The following is a 27494-nucleotide window of genomic DNA, read 5'->3' as shown; positions in this document are numbered from 1 at the left end:
ATTGTGAATGGAGTTGTTTTCCTGATTTCTCTTTCTGTTGGTTCATTGTTAGTGTATAGGAAAGCCACAGATTTGTGTGTGTTGATTTTGTATCCTGCAACTTTGCTGAATTCCAATATTAGTTCTAGTAGTTTTGGGGTGGAGTCTTTAGGGTTTTTTATGTACAGCATCATGTCATCTGCAAATAGTGACAGTTTAACTTCTTCTTTACCAATCTGGATTCCTTGTATGTTTTTGTTTTGTCTGATTGCCATGGCTAGGACCTCCAATACTATGTTAAATAACAGTGGGGAGAGTGGGCATCCCTGTCTAGTTCCTGATCTCAGAGGAAATGCTTTCAGCTTCTCGCTGTTCAATATAATGTTGGCTGTGGGTTTATCATAGATGGCCTTTATTATGTTGAGGTACTTGCCCTCTATTCCCATTTTGCTGAGAGTTTTTATCATGAATGGATGTTGAACTTTGTCAAATGCTTTTTCCGCATCTATGGAGATGATCGTGTGGTTTTTGTCTTTCTTTTTGTTGATGTGGTGGATGATGTTGATGGATTTTCGAATGTTGTACCATCCTTGCATCCCTGGAATGAATCCCACTTGGTCATGGTGTACGATCCTTTTGATGTATTTTTGAATTCGGTTTGCTAATATTTTGTTGAGTATTTTTGCATCTATGTTCATCAGGGATATTGGTCTGTAGTTTTCTTTTTTGGTGGGGTCTTTGCCTGGTTTTGGTATTAGGGTGATGTTAGCTTCATAGAATGAGTTTGGGAGTATCCCCTCCTGCTCTATTTTTAGGAAAACTTTAAGGAGAATGGGTATTATGTCTTCCCTGTGTGTCTGATGAAATTCCGAGGTAAATCCATCTGGCCCGGGGGTTTTGTTCTTTGGTAGTTTTTTGATTACCACTTCAATTTCGTTGCTGGTAACTGGTCTGTTTAGATTTTCTGTTTCTTTCTGAGTCATTCTTGGAAGGTTGTATTTTTCTAGGAAGTTGTCCATTTCTCCTAGGTTTACCAGGTTGTTAGCATATAGGTTTTCATAGTATTCTCTAATAATTCTTTGTATTTCTGTGGGTTCCGTCGTGATTTTTCCTTTATTGTTTCTGATACTGTTGATTTGTGTTGACTCTCTTTTCCTCTTAATAAGTCTGGCTAGAGGCTTATCTATTTTGTTTATTTTCTCGAAGAACCAGCTCTTGGTTTCATTGAATTTTGCTATTGTTTTATTCTTCTCAATTTTATTTATTTCTTCTCTGATCTTTATTATGTCCCTCCTTCTGCTGACCTTAGGCCTCATCTGTTCTTCTTTTTCCAATTTCGATAATTGTGACATTAGACCATTCATTTGGGATTGCTCTTCCTTTTTTAAATATGCTTGGATTGCTATATACTTTCCTCTTAAGACTGCTTTTGCTGTGTCCCACAGAAGTTGGGGCTTAGTGTTGTTGTTGTCATTTGTTTCCATATATTGCTGGATCTCCATTTTGATTTGGTCATTGATCCATTGATTATTTAGGAGCGTGTTGTTAAGCCTCCATATGTTTGTGAACCTTTTTGCTTTCTTTGTACAGTTTATGTCTAGTTTTATGCCTTTGTGGTCTGAAAAGTTGGTTGGTAGGATTTCAATGTTTTGGAATTTACTGAGGCTCTTTTTGTGGCCTAGTATGTGGTCTATTCTGGAGAATGTTCCACGTGCACTTGAGTAGAATGTATATCCTGTTGCTTTTGGATGTAGAGTTCTATAGATGTCTATTAGGTCCATCTGCTCTACTGTGTTGTTCAGTGCTTCCATGTCCTTACTTATTTTCTGCCCAGTGGATCTATCCTTTGGGGTGAGTGGTGTGTTGACGTCTCCTAGAATGAATGCATTGCAGTCTGTTTTTCCCTTTAGTTCTGTTAGTATTTGTTTCACATATGCTGGTGCTCCTGTGTTGGGTGCATATATATTTAGAATGGTTATATCCTCTTGTTGGACTGAGCCCTTTATTATTATGTAGTGTCCTTCTTTATCTCTTGTTACTTTCTTTGTTTTGAAGTCTATTTTGTCTGATATTAGTACTGCAACCCGTGCTTTCTTCTCCCTGTTGTTTGCCTGAAATATGTTTTTCCATCCCTTGACTTTTAGTCTGTACATGTCTTTGGGTTTGAGGTGAGTTTCTTGTAAGCAGCATATAGATGGGTCTTGCTTTTTTATCCATTGTATTACTCTGTGTCTTTTGATTGGTGCATTCAACCCATTGACATTTAGGGTGACTATTGAAAGATATGTACTTATTGCCATTGCAGGCTTTAAATTCGTGGTTACCAAAGGTTCAAGGTTAGCCTCTTTAGTATCTTACTGCCTAAGTTAGCTCGCTTATTGAGCTGTTATATACACTGTCTGGAGATTGTTTTCTTCTCTCCTTTCTTAGTCCTCCTCCTCGATTCTTCATATGTTGGGTGTTTTGTTCTGTGGTCTTTCTAGGAGTGCTCCCATCTAGAGCAGTCTCTGTAAGATGTCCTGTAGAAGTGGTTTGTGGGAAGCAAATTCTCTCAGCTTTTGTTTGTCTGGGAATTGTTTAATCCCAGCATCATATTTTAATGATAGTCGTGCTGGATACAGTATCCTTGGTTCAAGGCCCTTCTGTTTCATTGCATTAAATATATCATGCCATTCTGTTCTGGCTTGTAGGGTTTCTGTTGAGAAGTCTGACATTAGCCTGATGGGTTTCCCTTTATAGGTGACCTTTTTCTCTCTAGCTGCCTTTAACACTCTTTCCTTGTCCTTGATCTTTGCCATTTTAATTATTATTTGTCTTGGTGTTGTCCTTCTTGGATCCTTTCTGTTGGGGGTTCTGTGTATTTCCGTGGTCTGTTCGATTATTTCCTCCCCCAGTTTGGGGAAGTTTTCAGCAATTTTTTCTTCCAAGATACTTTCCATCCCTTTTCCTCTCTCTTCTTCTTCTGGGACCCCTATAATACGGATTTTGTTCCTTTTGGATTGGTCACACAGTTCTCTTAATATTGTTTCATTCCTGGAGATCCTTTTGTCTCTCTCTATGTCAGCTTCTATGCGTTCCTGTTCTCTGGTTGCAATTCCATCAATGGCCTCTTGCATCCTATCCATTCTGCTTATAAACCCTTCCAGAGTTTGTTTCATTTCTGCGATCTCCTTTCTGGCATCTGTGATCTCCCTCCGGACTTCATCCCATATCTCTTGCATATTTCTCTGCATCTCTGTCAGCATGTTTATGATTCTTATTTTGAATTATTTGTCAGGAAGACTGGTTAGGTCTGTCTCCTTCTCTGTTGGTGTCTCTGTGATCTTTGTCTGCCTGTAGTTTTGCCTTTTCATGGTGATAGGAATAGTTTGCAGAGCTGGGACGAGTGACGGCTCTAAGGACTTCCTTTCTTGTTGGTTTGTGGCCCTCCTCTCCTGGGAGAACAGCGACCTCTAGTGGCTTGTGGTGGGCAGCTGCGCGCAGACAGGGCTTCTGCTTCCTGCTCTGCTGCTATGGAGTTTATCTCCGCTGTTGCTGTGGGCGTGGCCTGGCTCGGGCTGCCCCTCCAAAATGGTCAAGTCACATTGGAGGGGCAGCGGCCTGGAGGCTATTTATCTCTGTAAGGGGCCTCTGAGCTCCCTGTAGCCCAGGGGATTAGGGTGCCCAGAGATCCCCGGATTCTCTACCTCTGGATTAAGTGTCCCACCCTGCCCCTTTGAGACTTCCAAAAAGCACCTGCCAAAACAAAACAACGACCACAAAAAATATATATATATATATTTTTTAATTAAAAAAATAAAAAAATAAAAATAAAAATAAAAAATGGCCGCTCGTTTTTCTTTATTCTCTGGCCCCAGCCTCAGGCATCTGCTCACTGGTCTTGCTGCCCTGTTTCCCTAATATTGGGGTCCCTATCCCTTTAAGACTTCCAAAAAGTGCTCCCCCCCAAAAAAAAAATGGCCACTCACTTTTCTTATGTCCTCCGGTGCCATGCCTCCGGTACCCACTCGCTGTTCTTGCTGCCCTGTTTCCCTAGTATCCAGGGCCCCCCGCGCAAGCACTGTGTCTGTGCTCTGGCCCGGATGGCTGGGGCTGGGTGTTGGGCAGTCCTGGGCTCCGTCTCCCTCCCGCTCTGCCTATTCTTCTACCTCTGGGAGCTGGGGGGAGGGGCGCTCGGGTCCCGCCGGGCCGGGGCTTGTATCTTACCCCCTTTAGGAGGCACTGGGTTCTTGCAGGTGTGGATGTGGTCTGGATGTTGTCCTGTGTCCTCTAGTCTTTATTCTAGGAAGAGTTGTCTTTGTTATATTTTCATAGATATATGTGGTTTTGGGAGGAGATTTCCGCTGCTCTACTCATGCCACCATCTTGGCTCCGCCCAGTTACTTCTCTTTTCCAAGTAGGGTTCTTTATGGAATGCCTTCAGAATCCACCCACAAACCAGGCAATCAATTGTTTTGAGCATTTACAGGCAAAAATCTTCACCTGTACCTTTTTGGGTAACTTTTCAGTAACCAAACAAAACAAAAATCCCAAGAGAGAAGAGAGAGAACCAGAGCTTTTAAACCCTTTGTTAATTGATAATTTAATTTATTATTTGTTATCTCTGACTACAATGTACCAAAGGGATATGTATGTAGGGTTAGAGCCATCTGGTGGTGCTAAAAAGATCCAAAGCGAAAATCCTGTAGTTGGGACATGTTGAAGTTCACAATTTATGCATTGGAATTTAGACACATGTGCCACACCTTTAAGTTAAATATTCATATTTGCACAAGAGTTTTTCCTGTAACAAAGCTCTATTTCCCTGGTGTCTTTAGTTGCTTTTGTATTTTCTAGGAAAATCTGTTCTAGTTAAGGTCTTCTTAAGTTATATTGTGTTTCTTCCTAGGGTTTTTCTTTGATAATACATGTATAGAAGTCTTTTTAAAAAATATGTAAACAGTATGAACACTTGTTTTACAGCACAGGGCTAGTTGTTGCGTGCAGTGCTAAAGTCATGCTTGGAGAATTTTATGTTACAGACCACTGAAGACAATGGTTTGAAATCGCCTTTTGAACCATGGATTGTGAGTTTTACTATCAGGTTGGCATATTAGGTGCATGTTTTTTAATGGTTCATTTTGCAATGAACATTTAACACAATAACTATATAATATATAAATAATTTATCCTTTAAATAGGTTTGTGTATCATGTTAAGATCATGGTGTCTACCAGTGCTATCATTTGACAGAACAATTTGTATGACAAACCAGTTATATTTTATTCAAAGTTACCAGCAAATTATAAATCTTCTAATGTCCAACTGGTGAAATTTTTGATGGTTGATTTGTAACTCAGTTTTGAAAATGTCCATATCTTTGATATTTCACTTAATGGTTTCACAACAATAATAATAACAAAATGAAATTAAAATGCATTTCCTTTGTGTGCTGATGCTGTGGTTAGAAGACAGAATTAGGAGATAAAAGTTTTGAATAATGATGTTCCTCTGCACCAAACATTTTAATTTCATGGTATTACATCAGGGATTTTAACCATTTAAGACAATACTGAGTACTGTAGATTCCAACATGCAATTATAATCTTTTTATGTTTTAATCACTGTACAATGAATGCTATATTTGTATATGTAACTGCTGTATTAATTTTAGTGGGCTATAAAAGCGTGTTACTATAAAACAATAATTTCCATTTAAGTCTTCAGAATTTAATTACATTGTAAATGTACTTACAATGTAAATGTACTTGTGTTAATTCCACATTAAAAATATCCAACCTTAAGTTCATTCATATATTTTTTTCAGTTTAGCATAGTATCAGTTACATATTAAAAGCTCCTTTCCTCTCATTTAGTAATGATACCCTAAAGGCACCATAAGTATTGTGTGTTAAATGTTTACCTTCAGATTTGTCATAAAGCTGTAATAGGTGAAACAATGAGAATTAGCTCAATGATAGACAATACAGTAGAGCACAGAAGTGAACCCAGAAACAAAGTCTTACATATATGTAATTTGCTATAATGATGGATGTAGCCTGTGGGGAAATAAGGGACGGACTGTTTAATAAGTGATGCTAGGAAAATTGGCCAAAAGAATGTTTACCTTCAGGCTTTCTTCATGATACTCTGAGGGAGAGACAGAGATCTGACCAGAACTAGGGCAAAACGTTTTGCTCAAAAAGTTCCTTCACCCATATCATCAGGATCGCAATAGATGAGGTTTCAGGGTTAGATAGCCATGTTTATGAGTGGATATTTCCACAACTGAAAAAAATCTGCTTCCATAGAATGGAGCTCAAGGAAAGCTGGAAAGGTTCTCAATGCCTGCAGTTGTCCTCTGCCCCATTGCTTGCTTTTGCAAAGGTATCTTTTTAGGTGGGTTTGCCAGACTTAATTCTTCTGCAGTCCGTTAGGGAGCTAGAATTTGTGCCTTTAATATAGTGGTGGAGGCAGGGGGTGGGGGCAAGAAATGATCACATTGGTCTGACTGATTCTTTTTTCTAAGGAACAGACTGCTTCAGATGTCTTAATGAGCATCCCTTCACAGGATCAACTATTTCTTTTGCCTTTTTTTGAGCCCTTTGGAGGAAGCACCATGAGTGAAGCAGTTAATCAACAAGTTTATCCATCTCCAAAGAACTCCTAGAAAATTAAAATCTATCTTCAAGTTTTTATTCCTGTGTTGGCTAAAGAATAAATGTTATTGTTGACATTTCAAAAATTAAATACCAGTGCCACAATGTAGAGTATGTTGTTTAAAAAGCCACTCTGACATCTGGGCTATAATATTTACTTAAGAAGAGACAAAATCTTAGAGTATATTTCAAAAGTGTCAGGGAATATAAGAAATGCTCCAGTTGAAGACAAAGTAGGTCAATGATTTTGTTTGAGGGTTAGTCAGAAATCAATTCAGTGTCATTGAACAGATTTTCTCTGAGAAAAATGGTTATTATTAGGAGGTATTAGAACCTAGGAATCCACTTCCCTTAGAGCAGTAGACTCTAGAGTGCTTAAAGAATCAAGTCTTAGGTGATTAATTATCAAGTCAAATCATTTTTATTACAGTATACTTCCTACACTGATCTGGAATGGTCATTTTGCAGTTGGTGTTATGGGGACTGCCCAAGGACAGCAAAATGCTTAGGAACAAACTGGCATTAAAGACAAAACCTAAACTCATATTGTTCAAAAGGAAATTCATAGAAGTTTTATTTATTTATACAACAGGCTTTATTAAAAATGTGTTTCCTTTTTAGTTCAGAATGTGTTTTAATAATTAAAACTCATGGTATATTTAAATTTTAAGCTTTCCCTTGCAGTTGGTGATGGCGTACCTAGTATTTGCTGATCATCTCATTTTCACATGTACGATTTAGTTCACATATGTCCACCAAATAAGATGAATAATATGTATTGAGAACAGCCAATGAAGCTGGACTTTGTGAGGATGTTGTCCTTAAGCCAAAGGACTTTCCTTAAACCTATGCCAAAATAAAATGGAAACCATTTCAAAGATCTATTTTATCTAAGTATTTGTGAGATAGAATAACTCAATTCCTATCAAAACAACTGAACAAATAAAGCCACACTGGAGAATAAATTAAAATATCATAATGGAGCAGAAGAGGAAAGCAGAAAAGTCGAAAAGATTTGAAGCACGAAAAGACCTCAGTGTGCTAAGGATTCTTTTAGTTAATAGTTTTTCATCTCAGTTTGATAGTGAATGCACATTTTTACACGGCAAACTATGAGATATCACATGAGAACAAATAAAATGTCGGTAACTAAGTGAACTATAACTTTCAACTGTAATTAAAAGTGACGTAAAAAGGGAAAAATCCTGGTGGATGTTTTGAAATCTAATATTGGAAGCTAAAATGATCTCTTTACTGACCCTGGGGAGAACACAGGGCTATACTTACACATCTACAGCTAGTTTCAAACTCCCTGAAATCAATGCACAACAGCCATTTTACATGTGAGTTTTATAGCTTAAAAATCTGTATTTCTAATAATACCAAGTGTTGGGAATGACTCAAAGCAAGAAGAACTCTTACACAATGCTACAGAGGTCATAAATTGTTACAATCCTTTGGTGAGCAATTTACTAATACCAAGTAAAGCTGAAGAGGATACTGTACAGCTTAGCAATTCTACTCCTAAGTATCCGCCCCTGAGAAACACTCACACATATTCAAGGAGACATGTGCCAGAACGTTTTTAGCAGTATTGTTTGGAAGAGTAAGAAATTTGGAGACAACGTGAATGACCATGAATTGAGGAAGAGATAGCTAGATTGTGGACTATCATACAATAAAATACTATATAGAAGTTAAAATGAATGATCTAGAGCTACACCTATCAACATCCATGGATCTTAGAGAAAACTAATTACAGGATTGATATAATATGATCACATTTGTATAAAGCTTTAAAATATTCAAAACAATGTGTGCTTGTTTTGACAGCTTACAGTAGAAGTGTATGGATATGCCAGATAAAGATGAACACCAAAATAAGGATTGTAGCTACCTCTGAAGATGGGGAGAGAGAAAGGAATGTATGGGTGTTCGTACTTGGGAGTTCACGATATTACTCTCTATGCATTTTTATATGTCTGAAACATTTCACACTGTAAAAAATTTTGCTCATTTTAATTCAGTACCGGGAAACTGGAATACAATGTATTATCCCCTGATGATTGAAATGTAGTGAAACCCTGCATAAAATTTACCTTCCATACATCCCTGTGGGAATTAAAAATCTTATTGAAAAGAATAGTCAAGAAATCTTTTCCAGTCTTGATAAATGTCTTGCAAATTACCATGAACTAACATACCAGCAAAAACTACCATAGAATAAACCTTAGATGACTTCACAATGTGTGTGTTCTGTAGGAGAAATATTTGCATTTAAGAAGTATTTTACTTTACAACAAAAAATAACTTTTGCCATCTAATAACAACTTTAAAGGTCTTATTTTTAAATATTTCTAGCTCAGGAACATTCTGCTTCCTTAAACAACTTTTATATTTTAATTTACAGTGTGTTCAGTGCTCAGCATAACAATAATTGAGTAGCAGGGCTGTAGAAATGATGAATTTTTTAGTCAAATAATTAGATTGTATCTATTGGAATGTTGACAAATGTTAAACCACTGGGTCTCTTTCTAAAAAACAAAACCAAACATATCTGTAGCATTTGTCAATATCTATGGTGTAAAATACCCCTAATGTGGTGGATTTTAAACTACTGACATAAAGTTAATGAACTAGGAATTGAAAGAGATGTGCAAAATTGGCATTTGTGCGTTGATATAACCAAGTTCCAGCACATCGCTGATTTCGTCTTATAAAGCAGATAGAGTGCTAAACACATAGTGAGTGTTCAGTAAAATTCCTTATTAGAGTGTGCTAAGATTTCTGGGTTATAACCCACCATTAGGTAATAGGTAGCTGTTCTTTTAGCATCTCTGTAACCCAGATTTATGTTTTCTAAACTAAAGAAGCAGAGATTCTGATCTTAAGCATGAACATCAAGGCCTAGACACAGAGCATATGGAAGAGAGTATGGACAGTGAAAAATATGGGAGGCTTATTGGAGGAAATTAAATCCTATGGACAAGAATAACAGTTTGATTCTGACATAAAACTTCAAAATCAAAATGAAAGCCCCAAGCTGACCCTATAAGAACAAGGTACAACAACAAAATACCTACTAAATGAGGATACAAAGCACAAAGAGGTAAATACAGCTGGAGAACGAACACAAAGCAATGTTGACAGGAGAGGAAAAGGCCAGGGCTATAACCGTAGTCTTCTAGGCTAATCTTTTTTACTTTTCCTGGAAATGAGTGAAAACTCCTCTTTATATCCTCGGAAAGAAATGAATGTAGGAGGTCTTTCTGTATTGCCTGTCTCCCTTTCTATGGTATGTTCCCTTATGTAGGATAACTATCTTATTCCTACCTTAGATGACTGAGTTTGGCCCTAATGTGGTCAGTAATAGCTTTTCTCCTTCCATTTCATTCATATGTTAGTTTATTGGTTTAATGGGAATGCACTGAGTTTTGCAGAGACTTGCATTCTTGATTTGGCTTCTTTTAGAGCTGTGTTTTATTATGCTGAAAGTGCATGCCTTTTTGTGACATATTCCAAGAGGAAAATAGATTTTTATGTATAGATCTTCACTAAGGCATGTAATGTGTAAATCATGGGACCCCTTTATCTTTACGAGGTCAGCACTTACGGCACTTCGTGGTTATTGATCTGGAGAAGGTATATACTACAGCATTTCTGAAAGTTTAAAAGAGTAACAGCATCTGCAAGATTGACTATGTTGGCAAATTTTTATACATTAGGATCTAATATTTAACATTGCAGAGAGCGACCTTTTGAAAGGAAGTCTTTGAAATCAGAGATATCCCTGGGCCTATTTCTATCCTTCTTTCATCCTAGAGGTTGACTCTCCTACCAGAGTGAAATGATCCGGCCAGGAATTCACAATTCTGTCATTCTGTGAGGGTGTGGACAGAACATCTTGGCCCTGTTCCAGAAGCCATGCCTCTTTATATACAAGACAGGGTCTGCTGGCTGTTCCTACCTTCTGATGCCTTTACCGATACTAGAGGTTGAGATTACCTCTGGAAATAGCAAGGCAAGCCGTAGCCCCAAGGGCAGGCTGACAGAGGTCTGCCTGGAAAGCCCTGTCAGAGAAAGTGAGTAGAGTGGGCTGTGTACCTAGATTGGATGAAAGGGCAGGGGTTCCCCCAGTCTTGCCTGCTGTGACTTCTGCAGCAGCCTCCGTAGCTTGCAGAACATGCTGATTTTTCTAGATGGCAGAAGCTTCAGATTCAAAAAGAGCCCTCATCCTGAGTGCTTTGCTCTGACAGGCCTGTCAGCAGCTGAAGTTGGCTTCCTGGTCACCCTCAGCTGTGTTGCGCTGTTAACATCCCAGCCGCAGTGGGCCTTCGAAGCCCGCCTTCATCCCTCAGACCCCCTTCAGAGATCGCCTGCTGTCTCGGTGTGTCGCATGTGGCTCAGGCAGCCCAACTGCAACAATGGTCCTGGAATGACGGTGCGCCAGATGACCCTGATGATCTTGCTCTAGAGGTCAGATGTCACAGCTGGGCTAAACGCCAGACACCAGCACCCCAGGTTCATTGTATGTGTATTGCCTAAGTGCCTGCTCTGAGTCCGGGACTGCAGCTCCAATGTGTAATTTGACTGCCACTCTACCTTCCAGCAGAAACTGCTGGTCTTAATTTGGTCACCTGTTTGTCATTTAGAACATCACTAGGAAGAATTGTAGGTAGTTTTCAGTCCCAGGTTCAGCTGAGAGGATTGCCACTAATGCAGAATGCCCCAGCAGTCCTAAAAACCCAGTGCTCCAAATGAAGGCACTATGCTGTCATAGTATGGAGTAGGAGACCTGAGTTCTAGTCCTGGTTCTGCTATTGTGTTACTTTGGGCATTATCTCAGCCTCAGTGTCTTTATCTGTTGAACAGGTAGATTGGTTTGGTGGGCTGATGTCTAAGGGCCCTTGCAGATCTGACATTCTTGGATTGTAAGCATTCAGAGGCAGTTTAGAAACTAACCAAGCAGTTTTGTGAGCTGGTATGTCATGATTCAGGAGAGTAGGGGAGCAAATCCTTTCTTTTCCCCTTGGGCAGAGAAAGTTGGACAGTATTTTGTTCCTGTCATCATAAAGCAACTAATAGTCAAAAAAACCAAAAACAAAAAAACCATCTTCACTCAGCAAGAGTTCCATTTAATCTGTCACTTCCAATATCGCAGCAGCATGCTTCAGCCCATTTAGGTTAAGTAGCTACAGTGATTTTGAAAGCACTAATGATTCTTCTTTGGCCTCCGCAAATGCCCTAGGTGGGATCTAGCTAGAGCCTGGCAGTGAAGCCGCTAGCTCTTAGGTAGGCATGTTTAGTGGTGGCGACATGCTGCAGGTGGCTCACGATGAATTATTTTCAAGCTCATGGGAAAAGGAAACTGGTCCGGAGATTTATGGGCCCAGGAGCTCCTCCCTCTGCCACAGGGAAGACCACACCCCCACAGCTGCCTTTGTAAGGGGTGGTCTCCATGGCAACAAGGCCAGAGTGGTTCACTTTTACCAAATGCAGAGCGCTGGGGCTACAGACCTTTCGTCATTGCAATTTGAAAAAACATGTCACTATGCGTGGATTAGTAACATCCTTAAACCTAAGGCTGACAATTACAATGGCTCCTCTCTTCTTCCCGCCTTTAGCCAACAATAGCAGAGCTGATTTCTTTTGTTTTTTCTGGAAACCTCCATCCCACTCGTTCTTTTTATTTAATATTGCCTCCTCTCATGATCCTCAGTGCAAGATTAATTCCTACTCTGTAACAAACATAGGTTCATATTCAGCTACCATTAACTGAGCATCTACTGCATAGTACTGTAGTAGGTACTGACAGAGCAATTTGCATCATTTAGGTAACTCACAAAATATATAAATGTGGATTCAAATTTAATGAACTCTGTTGGTGTTTGGCACACAGCAATCACTCCCTGAATATTTGTTGAATAAAGGAATGAAAGAACATGAAATCACAGACTATCAAGGTCAACAAGGGCCTTTGGAGAGCATCCTATCAAATTCTCTCATTGTACAAATGGAGAAATCAAGGCCCAAAATGTGGAGTGACTTATCCAAGCCCATATTCACAGCTATTTAAACTCAGTTCTGTCCCAGGTGGATATAGACCCCCGTCCTCTGCAGGACACAGCACACACTGGGTCATATGAAAGCCAGGTGATAGCGGGCAGCAAGTCTCTGATGTGTCATGTTGCTCTCAGACACATTCTTCTGAGTGTTCTGCTGAATGTAGTGTTTGGGATCCTTCTCTGTGAATGATTCAACATGGAACGTTTTTTTGAGAAATTTAAAAACACATTTATTGATATTTATGTTTGAAAGACTAAACAGGTATTAACTAGAATAACTTGAAATAAATCAGCAAGAGTGAGGTCTGGCTGGGGTGAAGTGAGGACAGGAGAAAACAGCTTGATGGGGTTCAAGTGGTCCCCAACATGATTTTGTCAGAAGTCCCATAATCACATACAGGGTGACCAATTCACATTAACCAAATTCACAAAAAGCCGAGGTATGATTCAGAACACCAGCTTATTAACTGATAGAGGGAAATAGTCTAACAGATTGAGGTACATGTGTTGGTTGGTCAGCAACCTCTAGAAAATGCAATATAGGAGAACTAATTATAATTTTTAAAAAGTTGCTTGGTGACCATGCAGCCAGAAAAAGGGAAGTGAGTGGCTCACTGGAATGCCTCATGTCTGTGAGCCTGGCACACCCTTCTTCTTCCTTGAAGACTCTGCTAGTTCTAGATTACAAACACTGTTCTCCTCTTTCTGTTAACAACTTTTCAGATGGAGGATGACACAAGTGGGTTGATGGCAACTTTCTTAGTTGCAATGACATGCCAATTTGCCTTCATGGAACCATCTCTAGTCAGACCCCTACAACAACACAATCACAAGTGCTTAGGGAACTATTCTGATGGTCATTCCTTCCATTATGTGTAAATTTTAATAACTTGATTCTCTAAGAGGAACTTTTGCCCCCAGTTGCTCAGTCATCCCTATGCTCTGAAAAGCAAGTACAAGAGCAAACCGAATGCAAGCGTGGGTTTGACGGCCATGTCTAACTGCGCAGTGGTAAAGCGGCACGATGCTTCCCCTGCCTCCTATAATGCCTGTGTAGGGAAAAGGGGGGAGAGGGAGAAAGAAAGGGATTAGCTGATTTGGGAATTAGGAGTTGGGCAAGATGCAGGACTAAGGGTACAGAAAAAGAAGTAATGTTGCTGTTAAGTTTTAGCCTGTCAGCTGCTTCTGTGTTCTTTCCTAAGTGTGATGCTGGCCTTGTGATGGACTAGACCAAATATCCTGCACAGAGATTTAATAAATCTTGATGTTTTGGTGGGAGAGGTAAGAAAGATCTGGAACATGGAATGCTGCTGAGGAAGAATCAGGGAGTTGCCCCAGTGCATAAACAATGCTTGATGGGCAGGATGAATTTAATTGTAGAATCCTGTCAAGGGCTGGACTTGCAGGAATGGACAGTTTCCTACCACAGTATGTATCTCCAGTGATTACATTTTCTAATCTATTTATTCTAGTAAAATATGAATTCTAGATAGACTTCACCCCAGAAAGAGAAAAAGCAGTATTCCTATAACGTATATAGTCAAATCTAAAGAGATGGGAAAGTGATTAGTTGGTAAAGGACCTTGTCCGTTTTTAATCCCCAAAACATCAACCTTGGGAATACCTTTTTCTTTTAAGTGAGCTTTGTTTTTTCCTTAATCCAGTTGACATACCGGGATACCTTGGTATATACACCATATTTTCCTTTCATAGCACACTCTTCGCCCCAGCTAATAATTCCAGTTAAGAAACTGGTGCCTTCCACTTCAGTAACATGGGGTCCCCCACTATCTCCTTGGCATGAATCTTTACCTCCCTCATGGAAGCCGGCACAGAACATGTTATTATAGATGGTGAACTTTGTGGACCGAAGGCATGTGGCACGGTCAATAAGTGGAACTTTAAGGTACTGCAGAATGGAAGCTGATCTTCCTCTGTTGAAAACTTTCCCCCAGCCACTTACATAGCCAAATCCAAATTTGAGGAAGATGTTCGTGTATTCCCTGTCTGCAATGCAAATAGGTGTTACATAGCTGTTAAGTGATAAGGGTTTATCCAGTTCCAGAAGGGCAATGTCATGGCTGTACTTATTAATAGTTGCATTGTAGCTGTGGTGAGGAATAGCACTAATCACATTTCGCTTTTGCTCTGTATCTTCTGTCTCCTCAGTGTTATGTTCACCTGTTGAAAAGAAATTTCTTTTTCAGTCACGGTCTTTTGCAAAAAAGAAACACATTTTCCAAGTGTCCACCTAGCATCACTTACTTAACTGGCAGCTTATTCATCCATTGAAAATAAATTTCTCTTCAGTCACAAATAGTCTTTCACATAAAGAAGCAGATTCCCCAAGTGTGCACTTGGCATCACTGAATTAAGTGGCAGCCAAGTGTCAAAACTAATTGCTATGATTTTGGTGAAATACAATGAGGGTCAATGCATGCTTTTCAGACCAAAAATCAATCCAGGCCCATTGTGGAGATGGTTCTCTTCACCCATGTCTTCCATTGTTCACAGTAGGTGATAATTGATAATGAATTACCTGAGACTTCCCAATTTCAAGTATTCTGGCCTCTTTTTTCAAGCACAGATAATACATTCATTTGGTCATTCATTTGAACGTTAACTGAAGGCACCCTATAGGTTGTGCCAAGCACTGGAGGTACAAAGATTAGTGATATGATACAACTTTTGAGAAGTTCTAGTCTGGTGGGAAAATGAACACATCAGTAAGTAATTGTACCCCACTGAGATGAGTGCTAAAAAGCACCCCAAAAGAAGTATGGGGGGCTTGGAGGATGAAGCAAGTTAGGTTTTGGGAATATGGCCCTTCTACCACTAGACCAAAGATCTTATTAGACCTTAGGAAAATATGATACACCAGTCATATAGAAAATCCACTAATATTGCCGATCACTATTCTTTTTTATTTATTTACCTGCAACAATGGTAATGTTAACACCAGGTTCGATACAGTGGGCTGCAGTTACAACCCATTTTTCATTAATGATGGAACCTCCACAGAACGCACCATTTTTCCCACTCAGAAGGACCTGTGGAAACAAAATTATGAAGCTTATTACAGAATATATTGGATCCAGAAGAAAATAAATGTGGGTACTGTTTATAGGAATGAGTAAAAAGTTGGCTTCTAGGTGCTGGCAGAACTAGAGTGTTTCTGGAGTGTCAGCTTTGAAGATGAGTAAGTATCTCTGGGGCACAATCAAAAAAGCCATTTCTGTAACTATCTTGAAGAGAATGTGCAGTGAGAGCCAGGGGAGCTCTGCATGGGGCAGAGAGGAGGGATGGGCTTCTGTTGGTGAATTGGGGCCATTGGATGCCTTTTCCAGGTGAGTCAGATTCTCTGATGGCATGAGCTGCTTCATGGGGATATGGCAGGCACATTTAGAAGTGCACAGACTTGACTCAAGATCAATGATTCTTGAGTCTCCTGTCCCTGCATGAGGAGATTTCCTTGCTACAGGTCATTTGAAAGAGCAAAACTACTGATTTTTCCAGATCTTTTCAAGCCTTTCCAAACTGGAATAATATGAAACGAGACCTCCGGCCTCTGTAAGGACTGTGTTTCTGGCCACCCAGGCAGTGAGGGCCAGCAGGACTCAGGCATTCCTCCCTCCTCCCCTAACTGTATTCAACTCTTCTTGGCTGGATATGGAAGAAGCCTTTGCCCTAAAAGGTCTATTTTGCTTGATTTTTGGGTCAAGTGGACAAAGGTTTGGGCACTGCTCTGATCCTGGGCATTATTAGATAAGAGGTCATTCCATTCCATCATGTGTACATTCATTGTATAATCAGAGTGGACAATGAACATTTTTGCACCTGAATGTCTAGATTGACTTGGAGAATTTCACTTCCAGTGTATGCAAGGGCCTTGAGGCCCCTCTTCAGGAAGAAAGCTGAGAAGTGTGAACACTAGAGGGCACACTCAACATTTGGTAAACCCTTTGTGGGCGCCACTAGCTCTTGTCAATCGATGATGCCCTTTCACTAAAGCACACATGGCCCCAAACCTACTCACAAACTAGGGAAAAGAGGCGGTCAATCCCTGGAAGTATGGACCTGAGAATGTCCTTCGGTCATGTTCTCGTGAAGATTCTTTTTGTTCTGGATTCAATTTACTGAACACCTACTAAGTCCTACACACTGACACTCTAGTCTCCGTACCTGGAGACCTATGGGGCTGGCTTACTGAAATCTGCTGAGCCCCTTTTCCATACTCTCACTTCCTCATCCTAGCTGTTGCTTTTCATTTTGAAAAGTAGTAAAAATATAGGAAAACTCACATAATAATATAATTGAAGAGGGTACCCATCACTGAGATGTAATAATCTTAATTATTTCGACCATTTATTGATTGCTTACTATGGGCTAATCATTTGCTAAGTGTTTTATGTTCACTTAATACAACACTTTGTGGAGTGATACTAATACATATATTTACAGATAAGCAAACTGAGGTTCAGATATGTACATTAACTCCCATAAGGTTAGCTAGTGGTGAAGCTACGAAGTGAACTCGAATCTGCCTGGCTTTGGAATCTATGCTTCAAAACACCCAGTATTTCTCCAAGTGTGGTCAGTGGACCAACTGCAGAAGAATTACCAGGGATGCTTATAAAATGCAGACCTTGTGATCCACCCAGACTTAATCAGAATATTTGGTGGGTGGGACTGGAGAAAATGATCTCTAGAGTAGCCTTAGGTATAATTATATTTGAGAAATTTTGTTTCAGAATTTCCAAGGCTTGGTGACTTTTCTATTGTAAAAGTGCTCACCCTCGGCAGAGCTAGCGGCTACCTAATTTGTGGGGCTCAGTGCAAAATGGAAATGTGGGGTCCCTTGTTCAAAAGCCAGGGGAAAAAATGCCATTGAAGATACTAAAATACACTACTTTTTCTTCTGTGGTCTCGCAGACCCAATCATGGTGTTCTTGGTTTACTGTTTTTTGTCATGGTCCCTCAGGCATGGGGGATCTTTGCTGGGAGTGGGCAGATACTCATGGGTGCCCAGGGGCAGCCCCCTGCAATTGAGCATAAAGGCACCCTTCAGCTGCCAGGTCCCCTGTCTTGCCAGTCACGTACTGACGTGCTGACATCCTGTGCCCCAGCAGGGAAATGGTAAGTCATTCCTCCCTTCCCACTAGACCACTGCAGCAATCAACAATGCAGAGGCGATTCCCACGGGATGGCAATATCCCTGCCAGGATGTGCTTAGCACTCAGAAGGGAGGTGGGCAAGAGGCTCATCCCCACCATTCACACTCCAGTTGTGCTGTGACACATTTCTGGGCCTAAGATGCCATGTGGCCATGCGCCCTCCCAAAATGGCATAGAGCATGTGCCCCTAAACTCAACCCTCCCTGTGCCTGTGCAGAAGGAGAATGACAATGGTAGCTGTTAGGGATGAGGAGGGAAAGTATGCTAGTGTGCCCTGGGGTGGGGTGTGGCAGTGGCCACTGGGCAGGTGAGAGGAGGGGCAGGCAGGTCTGGCCAAGGCACCAGGGGACAGGGGAGTGGGAGGTCAAAAATCCATCCCTGGAAGTCATGAGAGGTGGGGATGCAGGGATTTGGAGGTTCCAAGTCCCCAGGGCATGCACACTCCATTGTCTCATTGACTTGAGGTACAAAACACAAATGTAAAGCAGACACCAAAAGCAGGACCCTCCTGAATGTAGGGCCCTGTGCCAGTGTCCTGGTCACAGGCCCATGAAGCTGGCTCTGACCCCAAGTGCTTTTCATCACCAAGCAAATTTGGGCAACACTTCTATACTGGCCCTAATGTTACAACTGAATACATCTGTTCGAGTAACTGGAGTTAAGAATTCACAAGTGTTGATAGAATGGTGCTTCTCCTGTGTAGTACAGGTGAACTGGATCTCTCTCAGCTTAGTGGGCTAGTTAGGCCAGTCTGAAAGATATCCCCAGCCCTTGGGCACAGAGACTGTGATGTAGCTATTTTGACTCCTGCCAAAGACTTGCTGCCTGAAGCTTCTATTCCTTCCTGGTGGATGGCTGAGATATATGGTTGTGTTCTTTTAAGCTTGGAGAGCATTTCTTGCCAATCCCTGACTGGTCTTAGAAATTTTAGAAGACATCTTTACCAAGATAAAGCCCTAAAATACATTTGCATTTAAAGATATTACAAGCAACTTGGTTTCAGAATGTTTGCTTGGCTACTGCAGGATCACAGCTATTTAAATATCAGCTATTTAAATATCAGCTATTGGGGATGATCTGTCCGCTGGGCCAAGGACAAGCTCTCGTAAGATATCACTTTGGAGAATGATGGGAAAAATAGGAAAACATATGTTGTAAGCAAGGCTTCCAAGTTCTGATCTGTCAAACACTGTCATGTTTGTCATATCCTAACAGGAACCTGTTTTCTCTCTTTCAGACATACACACAGATGTGCACCAAACAGCCACATGCAGCTACAAAACGCACATTCACATGTCTGTTCTGCTGCTCTTCATTGGCAATGCCAGCCCCAGGGTCATAGCTCTTACCTTGTTTTCCTCACCTATTAACTGGAACCTGGCCTTTCCCTGTGATTTCAGTAAACTCTTCATCTCCCTACCTAGCCACCTCCACCTTTACAATAACATTTTTTAAATGTTAACATACATTTTTCTTCTCATATAAAAAGCAAAACCATTTCTGCCTTATGTACAGCTTGTTATGCCCACAGGTGTGATGTGCCCAGCCCTTGGCCCTACTTCATTTTTCTGGGCATAAGGGGATACTCAGTTCTGAATTGTTAGCTAGTCATTGAAATAGATTTCATTAAACCATTCTAGAGAATAACAGTTTAAATGTTCTGTCCAAAATAGTTTTGTGGGGCTAGATGAGATTCCTTATGTCATGTTTTTATTTCTCCTAATTGGAACTTTATCATTTGAGCTAAGAAAAATAGAGGGTTATCTTTTCCAGGTGAAACTATGTCTATAGTCTTAGGGCCATCATATAACATCTTACTCCCAATCTTCCCCCAACCCCACTCTGCAAAAGAAAGTTCTATTTCTTATGTATGGCAACTGTCGGCCATGGGGGTGTGTCCTAATTGAATAGAAAGGATTGGGTCTGTGTAAGTAGTTGCACAGGTGAGCTCAGGTACCTGTAAGGTTAGTTTCAGGCCAAAGCTGAGGAAAGCTGAGAATGAGGAAATTGTTAAGACAATTTAAAGATCGTTTAAGCCAAGAATAGAATAAGGACTAGAAAAACCGCTTCTCAGGACATATCTTGCTGGTTAAAATGGTTAAATGAAGGGGGAAATGAAGAAGTAGGACAGGATTACCTTCCTCAAGTATCCTAGAAAGTAGCTCAGCTCTTCGCTTTTGGAAAAGACTAAACCCTAGTGCTTTTGTAGTTGGGGAATCAGTCATCTGACTTCATATGGGTGAAATAAGGTAGGGCATGGGACCAAACCCAAACTAGATATTTACAAAGGCCAAGCATGCGGTTGATTCTTCAATCACTCACTTTGAGGCTGTTGATGAAGGTGGTCTAATAGTACAGGTGTTGCAATTTCCCTTTTTTTCTGTAATGTTCAAAAATTTTCACTGTTTCCCTATGTAGCTGTAGGAAATTCGAGTTTTGGTATAGTTTCTACTCCTCTAAGGATATAGTGACTCTAGGAAATATCCTTTCTGTTCCTATATAGTGCACTTAACCCTCTAGTTTCCTCTCTCCCACTTGAAGTGCCCCTGCAGAGTCCCTCTGTTTTTTTCCCCAGTTCTCAAGGGGCTCTGAGACCACTGCTGGCCATCTGGAGAGAGAATGAATGAAACTGGCCTGGCGCCCCCTTCCGCCCCTCTCTCAGGCCGTCCTTCAAGGTAATGTGGGGTCAGAGGTCAGGCCAGCCCACCGAGCCTTTGGCCTTGCGGGTGGGCGAGGCTAGCACGGCCACGGGGGCGGAGGCAGAGAAGGAAGTGCCAGGAGTAAGCTCGGCGCTTTGCAGCCAGGCTCCAGCCTAGAAACTGAGGTCAAGGCACTGGAAGAAGGGAGGAATGAAAGCCCTAGAAGGTGAATCTCCCTCCTTAGGATCTCTATGCTGGACGTGGTCGCAGCATTCCCCCAGCCTGCTCTGGTCTCCCACCAGGTGAACCAGTGCCATCCACGCCCTCCCAGGATGGGGTTATCAGAGGGGAGCTGTCCCCAATGACAGAACAGCCCTTCACGTCCACAAACGTTTGTTCAACCAACGTTTCCTCCCAAAGCTGCCCAGGCCAGGTAAGTGACCCTGTGGTCGGCAAGGGCTTTCTTAACCGGGGCCAGAATCTGCCTTCTTGCCTGTAACTTTCCACAAAGAAAGAGTTGGTTTCCCCTCTCCTCTGTGGCCCTTTAGCTCTTGCAAACGGCTCATTTAAACCTTCTTTAACAGACGTAGATGTTTCCAGTTCGTCCAAACTGTTCATTACTCTAGATGAACATAAACTCCCTGTTTTACTGGTGGGATTTGTTCACCTCCTTTTAGGAAGCATTGGCATTTGGATCACTCCTTTTTAGGTGACATTGCTGAACAGTACTTAACAGTTCAGAGATTACTGTTTGGGCCATTGAAATCCCAGCTGCTGCTTGCTGTCTCTTGATGCCTTGGCTACAGTCAAATCAGGTGTCCCCCACCCTGCAGATTAATGGTGGTGTGTTGGAGCTCATCCACAATCGAGAAATTCTGGTGCGTTTCATTTTCTGTTTTATCTTTGTCTAGAAGTGGCTTTTGTACACTCAGTTTATCTCATATATTTGAAAGCCAATAACCTGTCTTGAGAAACTGGGTGGAGGTAGGTGTGGAGAGACAGTTCTCCGGTGAGGAGGGAAATGAAGAAGTAGGACAGGATTACCTTCCTCAAGTATCCTAGAAAGTAGCTCAGCTCTTCGCTTTTGGAAAAGACTAAACCCTAGTGCTTTTGTAGTTGGGGAATCAGTCATCTGAGTTCATATGGGTGAAATAAGGGGTGACTGTGTGTGTGTGCATGTGTGTGCACATGTGGATGAGTGATCACGAACATTCCACATCTTAACCAGGCTTGATGGGAAAGAGATGACAGGTACACTGACTGTAAGTGTGCAGTGAGGAGGACATAGCAAGCTTTGAAATGTTATGTATCATTTATATCTTCTTCCTTATGGTACAACTGCAACCATTGTCTAATAGTTTCTTCTGCTTAAAAAAAAGTAGTTTGCTAGACTTAGTGAAATTTCTGTCCAGAAATACTTGCATTGTTAAAATATTGGCAAGCCTCTGGTTTAAAGGGGGTTGGTGGAGAATAGGTTATGTGGCTACACAGAAACTTTATAAGACCTCCCTTTTTTTTTCTTTAGCTCTCATTTCATTTCTGGGATGACAAGAGGATGATTCTAAGCCCACAAGGGGACAATGCTAAGCTCACAATGTGTGCATCCTGGGATTTTTGTTTTAATCCGGGTTTTTTTTAAGAGGGAAGCTGTCTTCTTAGCTAAGAAAACACCCGGGTTTCTGGATCCTCCTCTCTAGGCACTGCTTTATGCCCCAGAAGCCCAAGGGAGATAATTATAATGTAGGATCTTTTGTACAAACCACCTTATCCATGGAAGTTGGATGCATAATGAATGAAATGCACAAGAACCCAAATAGTAAAATTAGATAGAATTACATACACGGATGTTGAATAGAATGAATATGTAATTAGAGTGGCTGAATCCAAGAGGGCTTTGTTGAAGGAAAGGTCAGTGGAGAAGATTAATCTCATGAACAGTCATGAAGGAGAGTAAAGATGTGGATGAATGAAGGAAGGGGTCATGATGGGTGAGGGAAGTAGCACTGGTAGAATGCTTAAGTAGGGGACAGGGGTGTAAAGAAATGCACGGTATATTTTAATAGCTGTAAGATCAAGTTAAACAAATATCATTAAAAGAAGAGCAAAGGTCAAAGAAAGGACAACGAAAAGTCTTGGTTTTGATGGTCTGCCACCCTTCCTGAACATTCTCGACAATGTCTGTGCTGATCCCTAGCTCCCAGGTGTATGTTCAATGTCTGATGCCCATTCTATTGGATAATGGCAGGCAGTCTGAAGAATCCTGGATAGGTACATAGCTGGTCTCAGAAAAGTGCACTGGTGTTAAACCTGGGGCCATTTGCCTGCCCCTGGCTTAAGTTGTTACCTGTTAGGTGACTGAAAAGTCTTTAACGTATTGGTCTCTGTTGGCAGAAGTCTCTAACCTCAGTAGAGAAAGTATTCTACAGTGAAGCATCCCGGAAGTTACTACAGAGCTCAGATTGTCGCTACTAGGGAGTTTTTAATTAGATTAAAATGTTTCAGGTGCTGTCCAGGAACTTTCTGCAATGATGGAAACATCCTTTATCTGCTGTCCAGTATAGTAGCCATTAGCCACACATGGCTATTGTGTACTTGAAATGTGGCAGGTCTGCCTGAGGAAATGAATTTTTAATTTTCTTTAATGGTACTTAATTTAAATTTAAAAAGCCAGATGTGGTTAGTCATTACCTTACTGGACAGCAGCGCTTTGGGGAAGGACTGGCTGGACTCCTTGCCTCTGGGCCTACTCCTCTTGAATCACTTCTGCTTTCGCTGTGGGCTCTGTTACAACCAGATTGTGCTACAGTCTGGCATTTGGTTGTTACCGCAAAAATATGCACATGTGATTCTCCTGTGAGTTGTCTGCAGATCACGTCTGGAGAAATGTCGGACTAGGTACCATGAGTCCACTGTTTGGTGTTTTGGACCCCAGCTTCTATAACAAGTTTGTTTTGTTTGGACCAGGGGGTTTCAAATGTAGTGTGCTTTAGAATTACTTGAAGAGTTTGTTAGCACACGGACTGCTGGGCTCCATCCCCAGAGATTCTGATTCAGTAGGTCTGGGGTGTAGCATGAAAAACTGCCTTCCTAACAAGTTCCCAGGTGGTTCAGATCCTACTACACTTTGAGAACCATGGCCTTGGACCAAGCCCTTATCTCATACTCTGGTTCCAGTAACCCAGTTCCTGCCTTGATCTTCCTACTTGAGTCCTTTTTGAAATCCCTTTGAAATCCTCCAATTTCTCTGGAGTGAAAGACTCACCAGTTCTCCCAGGGGCTGAAGCTTAGTACTGCCCTGAACCCTAGTACCTGTGACCCCATTTGCAGACCTCCCTATTGCTTGTCTGGAATCCTGCTACGCTATTTCCTTGATGCCAGACTCCTTGACCTTGCATGTAAGCTGTCCTGGACTTCTCTATCACCATCTCCTCACCTTTGGGGGCTTCCTCTAACTGCTTAGTGCTGAAACTTGCCTGAACACTTTGCTCACCCCAGTAGGTCTAGCCCCAGCCTCCCATCTGGCCTGCCCCTTGCCCACTGGGCTCCAGTTTTGACACATCATCAGTATAGAGTACCTGCCAAGGGAATTGACCTGGTTTGGCGTCTTCTCCACCAACAACTCGAGAGAGGTCATTAAATATTTGGGTGCTTTCAGTGATGTTATCCAAAATTGTTTCGACTTCGGTAGAATTTTCATAGTCCATATTAGAAAAAATAGTCTCAGCACGTGTGAGCTTCATAGTAGTGTGTGAGACAGAAACTCTTCCACATGGAAATGGCACTAGAAAAATGGAAAAAAAATTAGTATTCTGATATTTCTCATGGCAAGCTGCACGTGTATTGCAAAAATCAAGAATGAGGCCCATCCTTGTCAATTCTGAGCAGGCCCATCAATATATTTTAAAAAATTATTCAATGAATATGGTCTCAAACTAAAAGGTAAACTGAATTATTTTCATGGAAAGTTTTCAAACCCTTCATGAAAGGAACGTTTGACTCAGGAGTCCATCATCTGTATGGAAATTGAATAGGTGTACCAGAATAAAATTTTGTAAGAACACTTTTACAAAGTCAAATGACTTTCTGTTTAGTTTCTTTACTAAAAAGTCTTACTCATAAGTCCTATCCCTGAATGGAAGTCTGGTAATTGGTGCCATGCAACTTGAACTTTAGAATTAGGTAAGTGGGACTTCTGTTGCTTATTGTTAACAGAATTTTTTTTTGTCGACTAGAAATCCTTCTAAGATTCCAAAGTGGGTTTTAAATATCTGTTGGGGGAAGAGATCATTGTGATTTAATTACCTGGTTGTCAATTATTAACCAAATAAATTATTAATATTTATCACAGCCACATCTTCCTGGGAACTGGCCCTCCTTTTACCTTGGGTTGGTTTATTTCCTAAAGAAAAGAAATCGTCTACTGATACATGGGGGACAACCAGAATGGGAATCTGTAGTCAGGCAAAGTCACTTCACATTTTATTTTCATTTCTCACTTTCCTCTGAGCCACATTCCTTATAACAGACATTTCTATAGCAACCAGCTGTGGCAAAGTATCACGAAGACAGCATGTGGTTGGGAAAACAGGAAATTAGTTCAAAATACTTATATATAAATATAAATCATCAACAATGGCTAGAGAAAAGGGACCAGTACTATTGAAAGGCAGAAAGGCTTATTTTAGGCTTGACCTACTTATTCTACTAAAGCTAAGGCTGTATTCAAATATAACACTTAATAGTTGGAGGTTGTTCTCAATTCTTTTTCTTCTCTCTTATAGAAGGATTTGGCTACTGTGCTATCTCTCTACATGGGAAGTTAGGTTCTGAAGGTCAAAAATACAAATATTCTCCTCCAAGGTAGGCTAGCTTTGAAGCAGCATATGTGAAGAACCAGGTGGAAAGAGGCAGACAGGCTCTTGAACAGACTTTTCATTTTAGTTGCAGCATGTATGCTCTTGGCTTCTGGTCCTTTCTTCAATTCCTTCTGCTGGGTGCATTACTCAGATAGGTATCGAACCCAGTTACAGAGGAATGGTACATGATTTAATATACTAATATAAGATATCAGGCTCTGGAAATGCAAAATAAATTATATCTAGTTTGCCTTGAAAAGTCTTCTCATTTATCAAATATAATTGATCCTATGGAACCTAGGTCGTTTTTTTAAATCAATATTTCTATTGTTTTCATTTTCACAGAAGAGCAATTTAAGTGTGGAGTGGAGATGTGCTGAATACACTAGTCAACTGTCAACATGGTGGCATGGTTGGCATGACTGGGAAACATTGCTTTGTACCCTGCTTGTATAGATTGACTGTGCTGATCAGCCTGGGCACAAGTTAAAACTGCTGGCTGTTGGAACTATTGTGATGCCAAGCGTATGAACTTAGTCTGAGAACCAAGAATAGGAAATAACTTTCTTAGAGGAAACCAGTCACACCCTGACAGAATCATGCTTAAAACACCATCCGCATCCTAGAAGCCTATTGGTCAATCATTTATGTATCTTTTACGTTAATAGTGTTACTGCATTAATTTGACTTGATGAATTATGAATATGAATACAGAAATCACAAATCAATTGCTTCATGATATAAAAGTGTGACAAAAAGAGAGTGAAGACAATCAACACAATTTCTATTTAAAATGATGATGAGTTTGGAAAATTAATTTGTCCAGGTGAGGCTATACTAATCTTTTCTGTGATTTAAGAAGGGAGTAGAAACAAGTAGGGATTAAAGTTATGTAGGCAAGTTAATGTGCTGAAGGGTCAAGTATAGATTTGGGGACTGTATCTGCCAGACTTATAAAAAAAAGTTATTTAGATTTTGACCTGCTGGTTCACAGGACTTTTGGTCTTCTGCAAGTCGGTATCCTGTAGTACAGGAACAAACCACCTTGTTTACAGCACCCTTTTTACAAAACTGCTTGCATCTGCCATTCTTAATGTTGCATGTTGCATCTGAAAGTGAGATTAACAGTAATAGCATCAGTTAACATGCATATCTAAAAAGTACATAAAACCATGGACTCCAGTACAGGTCAGATATAAACTGGGGGCAATCATGGAGAGATGCTTGGGAGCCTTGAGCTAAGAGTAGAAAGAAAGATAAAATAAAATTATTAGGCACAAAAAGGTGGCAGCAATATATTTGATTTGGCATAAACTGAAGGTTTGGATATTCTGCTTTCACTAAATCATGGACTGCAACTAAAAACACCTGTTTATTACAGTATACCATATATTCAGAAAAGTACCCAAAACTTAAGTATGAATTTTCACAATGAGAATGTGCCTGGTTAAACACTAAACAGATCAATACATAGGACATTATCACTACCTCTGAAGCTGTCCTAATGCCCCCTTCCAATCACTACACCCTTCATCCTTTCCAAAGTTACCTTTACCCCAACTTCTAACAGCGAAAATTAGTTTTGCCTTTCCATGAACTTTATAGCAATGGAAGCTCACAATATGTACTCTTCTGTGTCTTTCATTTAACATTCTGCCTGTGAGGTCACCCATGGTGTTTCGTATAGCAGTAGTTAATTTACGTGCTGCGTAGTATTCCAGTGTCTGTAAGGGTTACTTCCTTTATTCATCTAGTGTCCTGCTGATGGCTGAGCTGAGTTTCCAGTTTGGGGCTCTCACGTCTAATACTGTAATGGATGTTCTTGTACACAGCTTTTGGTAATGCATGCATGCATACTCAGTGATACATACTTATAAGTGCAATTAACTGGATCAGATGTTCAGGTTCAGTAGATACTGCCAGATAGTTTTCTGAAATAATCGTATGAATTTAAATTCCCACCATCAGTGTGTGAGAGTTCCAGGTATTGGACATACGTACTGCAGACATCTTCTACCCTGTGACTTGCCTTTTTACCCTCAGTAGTCTGTTTTGCTGAATAAAAGTTCATAGTTTTAATCCAATTTATCAGAGCAAACTTGAGGCTGGCTGCAGTAAGTTTGAACACAAGAGCATGAAGTCA

At 40.7% G+C, this 27494-nt stretch overlaps 1 protein-coding gene across 1 annotated transcript in view; it reads right to left on the bottom strand.

Moving 5' to 3' along the window:
• Window positions 1–12887: 12887 nt before the first annotated feature.
• The window catches only part of F9 (coagulation factor IX), a 29502-nt gene continuing 14895 nt past the window's right edge, over window positions 12888–27494 (bottom strand). Inside the window, exons 5-8 of the mRNA XM_036888197.2 lie at window positions 26332–26460; window positions 24071–24276; window positions 15618–15732; window positions 12888–14863 (exon numbers count right to left, since the gene is read on the bottom strand). Of these exons, the coding sequence (XP_036744092.2) occupies window positions 14316–14863; window positions 15618–15732; window positions 24071–24276; window positions 26332–26460 (998 nt within the window). The 3' untranslated portion in view covers window positions 12888–14315. The remainder of the gene's footprint in view (window positions 14864–15617; window positions 15733–24070; window positions 24277–26331; window positions 26461–27494) is intronic.

The sequence above is a fragment of the Manis pentadactyla genome, chromosome X, assembly GCF_030020395.1.
Source record: "Manis pentadactyla isolate mManPen7 chromosome X, mManPen7.hap1, whole genome shotgun sequence".
Lineage (NCBI taxonomy): Eukaryota > Metazoa > Chordata > Mammalia > Pholidota > Manidae > Manis > Manis pentadactyla.
The sequence above is the reverse complement of the archived record's forward strand: the minus strand, read 5'-3'. Positions and strand labels throughout refer to the sequence as shown.